Raw genomic sequence first — 3,611 nt, 5'->3', positions numbered from 1 at the left:
ACAAGACCTTCTACCGGGGCATCAGTCGCGTGTCCCTCTTCACGCACCCCCGCAAGGAGGAGAACGCGCCCCACCTGAAGGAGGTGGTGCGAGAGATGATCCAGCAGGCGCAGAAGGTATGGCCTGGCCCTCGATGGACCACCCTGCCCATCTTCTCACCTGGGCCGGGGGCATCTGGGGGAGTGTGGGGTGGAAGGCAATGCTTCCCTCCTCCAAAGCAGGAGGAGCACGTCGGCCATCTAGCTTGTTGGTGTCCACCAGGCAAGGGTTTCCCTGAGACTTGTTGCCAGTCATCTTACACCGTACCAAAAGTGATGCCTGGGATGGGGTTAAACCCCTGCATACACCCCTCCATCCTCTCCAAATTGGAGTTCTCTGGTGTGGCTTGGAACTCCAAATTGGAATTCTCAAGTGTGGCTTGCTTTGTCTTGTCCCAGTCTCATTCCCTGGTTCAGAGTAAGGCAGGTCGTGGTGCTGTTACAGCCACCTCTCCTGTGTGTGCAGTAATTCCTAGTTAAACATAGGGCAGTGCATTCTTTTATGGGGTGGTGTTTTTTGGGTTTATTTTTTGTGGTCTCAACACCATCCAGCCAGGACTACCAGTAGACAGAGTCCAGATAATATGTGGCTGCTCCTCCTATTTATCTTTGTCTGGAAGTGACTGTTAGTGGTGACAGGACACCTCTGGCAAGAAAACAAACCATGATGCTACAAGAGTTTGCATTGAATAGGTGGAGGCAATGACGAGGCTTTTCATCACCCACCCCGGATGTGGGTGAAGTTTCTAGGGAAGACCACCCAGGAAAATATCCCCTTCAAAGCTGATATCCCCCCGGGGAAACGGAAGAACAGTGTAAGAAACTTCATTCCTGTGCTTAGTTTTGCTGCTTTCTGGTTTTTCTGCTTTCTAGTTCAGCAGTAATTTCCTCCTCTACCTGCTGCCCCCACTGCCAGCACACATTATATGTACAACTTTTGCAGACTTGTTGAAACCAAATCTGCTGGGAAGCACAGAACACTTTCCAGAGAGGCATTAATCTGGTGGGTGATCTCCTCAGCAACCTGCTCCAAGAAATCATCCACACCCCCTAATCCTGCTCAGTGACTGGTGTGATCAGTCATTTAGAAGTCCCAGATGCTGTAAAATCCACACACTTTAATTTAGTGTGACTGACTTCACATCCTCTTTGCACTGCTACAAATGCTGCTATAGACCATGCAAGAACTGGGAAAGTTTGTTCCTTTCAATAGCTGTGCCTGGCACCTATAAGTAATTAATTCCTTTGTAGATTTTTTTTTTTAGTGACTGGATGAACTGTGCCCCTCCCAGCCCAAAGCTGGTTTCATGTTTAACAGCCATTTGAGTGTTTAATAGTCCTTTTCATAGATAACTATGTGTATTGTGTTCAGCTGAACTGGCCCTGGCAAAAAAAAAAAAGTCTGCACGTAGCAGCTTTTCAATCAGCAGATTAGAGTGGGGGCTTGTTGGGTTTGTTTTTTTCGAGGGGGGGTCTAAACAGACACTAGGAATATGTGGCACATGTCTGTGGGTGGCTTATCATCAGTGTTTTACAAACATATGTTAATTAACTTACTTTGCCGCAATGAGATTGGCAAGCATTAACTTGCCAATCTCTAAATTCCTGTGAAGAGCTAGGCACACCTATGGGCCCTACAGATAAGTTTGTTATCCATAGGATGGGTAGAGAAATGGGGAAAACCTCTTGCATGGGTAGGCACTCATGCTCTGACTTGCCGTACTTGAGAACACTCCTAGGTGATCTTGACAGATGCCCAGCTGTGGCAGGGGTTTGAGAAAGTGAACATAACAACAGGCGTCACCCGCAGCATGTTTTGTTGGCTTGAAAGTGCCATCAGGGAAGGCAGCTCATCTGCTTTTTGTTCAGGACTGCTGTTTTCATGGGTTTAGTCCACACTCTTGCAAAGAAACCTGAACTCACCCAGGATCACGCTGAATGGAGGGAACCATCCCTTCACGTTGCAAAGCCACTGCTAACAATGGTTTGTCCCAGACATGGTGTGAGTTCTGCAGTCATTAGACTCATTGCAATTGCAGGGGATGGAAAGAAAACAAATTTACACTTCTGTTATCCATTCTTGATCAATTCCCTATGTGAATGTTCTTACTTCAAACAAATATTACCTGCCATTCTTGCTCCTAAATAACTACAACCATACCACAATGTGTGGAGGGGAGAGGGAGCATAACAGGCCTGAGTTAATGTATGAACTGTTCATGCCTTTAATTGTAATTTGCCTGTATATGAAGCTGTTCAAAAATAAAGTGGCAGAAGTTCACTGTATCTTAATTTTCAGAGGTTCTGGTAACATTCCCTGCATCTTGCTGGGAACTGAGAACCAAGGCAGGACCTGAAATCCAGTTCTGCCTAGTAGAAGTTAATGAGGGACTTAGTATGATGTAGCTCCACCACAGTTCACCTGTATCAGGAACTTACATGTTAATGATGAGAATAAACACAATGTTAGCTCTTTTTTCTAACAAAGAAAAGCTTGTGTAAGTGCTGTTGACAGAAGGAGACAGATGTGTTGGTGGTTGTTGGCCGTACAAGCAGAGACTCAGCAAACACAGTGGGGGATGTTTACTGTGGCATCACTTTCCCAAAAGCCATTTGTTCAAGGACATTTTTCAAAGGAAAGATGTCTCTGGGGAGAATTATTCCCTGTTCCTTTTGGGGCTCCTGGAATTTGAGCTGCACCTATTTCAAACATCAAGAGAAGAAAATCCTACTGTACGATCCAGTATTTAGCTCTATTCACACCTGTACATGCTATACCCAGAACAGCTTGGCTCATTTCTGTGACCCCCAGCACCAGGGAAATTAAAGTTTAGCCAACTCTATTCCCAGTGTACTGTCAGCATGAGAGCTCTGACCTGGCAAGTTGATGTTTTGCAGAGGGACTAGGAAAACAGTATTTTCCTTCATTCATAACTTTTCAAATGTTGGGAAGAATAACTCGTTCAGGCAGAAAAATTAATTGGTATTTCTAATGGTGTAAAAGATACAGAAAGGAAGAGAAAGACAAAAAACTTAAGATCGACATTAAAGTTGCCCATAACCTTCTTGGTTTTGTTGTTACTCATCCTATGAATGTTCAGGCTTGTCTCTCACGTCAGTGAAGCCTTTTGTTTTTATGTAAAAACCATGCCTGGAAACAAGGATTAGTTTTATACCAGAAAAAACAGTACATGTGAAGAGAGGGAATTATCATTTTCCTCCAAATCTTGAACACACTCCAGTCCCCTTCTGAGAAATATGAGGTGTTCATGTTTGCGCTCCATAAATCATTCCTCAGGAAGCCAGCCCTGAGAGCAGGCTTCTCACAGGGAATTGGGGGGAAAAAGGGAAAATAAAATCCTTGTCTGCACTATGCACTGTGGCCAAGATTCAGACCCTGATTCCTCTACACATTCATTCTTCCATTACTTGCCTTCAGGTTGTGTTAGAGATGTGTTTTCAGTCTTCTTTTTCAATCTATTTTCAGTGTTCTTCATTTAAGTGGATCCTTACAGAGGCAACCAAAGTTTCACAATACAGAGAAAAACTAGATATTTGGCTTTGGCATTCCTC

At 44.4% G+C, this 3,611-nt stretch overlaps 1 protein-coding gene across 1 annotated transcript in view; it reads left to right on the top strand.

The window, feature by feature from the left end:
• Nucleotides 1-5: 5 nt before the first annotated feature.
• FAM83F (family with sequence similarity 83, member F) overlaps nt 6-3,611 on the top strand; it is a gene marked incomplete at its 5' end in the record, with an annotated part of 18,005 nt that continues 14,399 nt past the window's right edge. The window contains one exon of the mRNA XM_009084159.1: nt 6-116. Within this exon, the coding sequence (XP_009082407.1) occupies nt 6-116 (111 nt within the window). The remainder of the gene's footprint in view (nt 117-3,611) is intronic.

This window comes from Acanthisitta chloris, unplaced genomic scaffold, assembly GCF_000695815.1.
Source record: "Acanthisitta chloris isolate BGI_N310 unplaced genomic scaffold, ASM69581v1 scaffold36851, whole genome shotgun sequence".
NCBI lineage: Eukaryota > Metazoa > Chordata > Aves > Passeriformes > Acanthisittidae > Acanthisitta > Acanthisitta chloris.
This window is presented reverse-complemented; position numbering and strand designations above follow the sequence as displayed.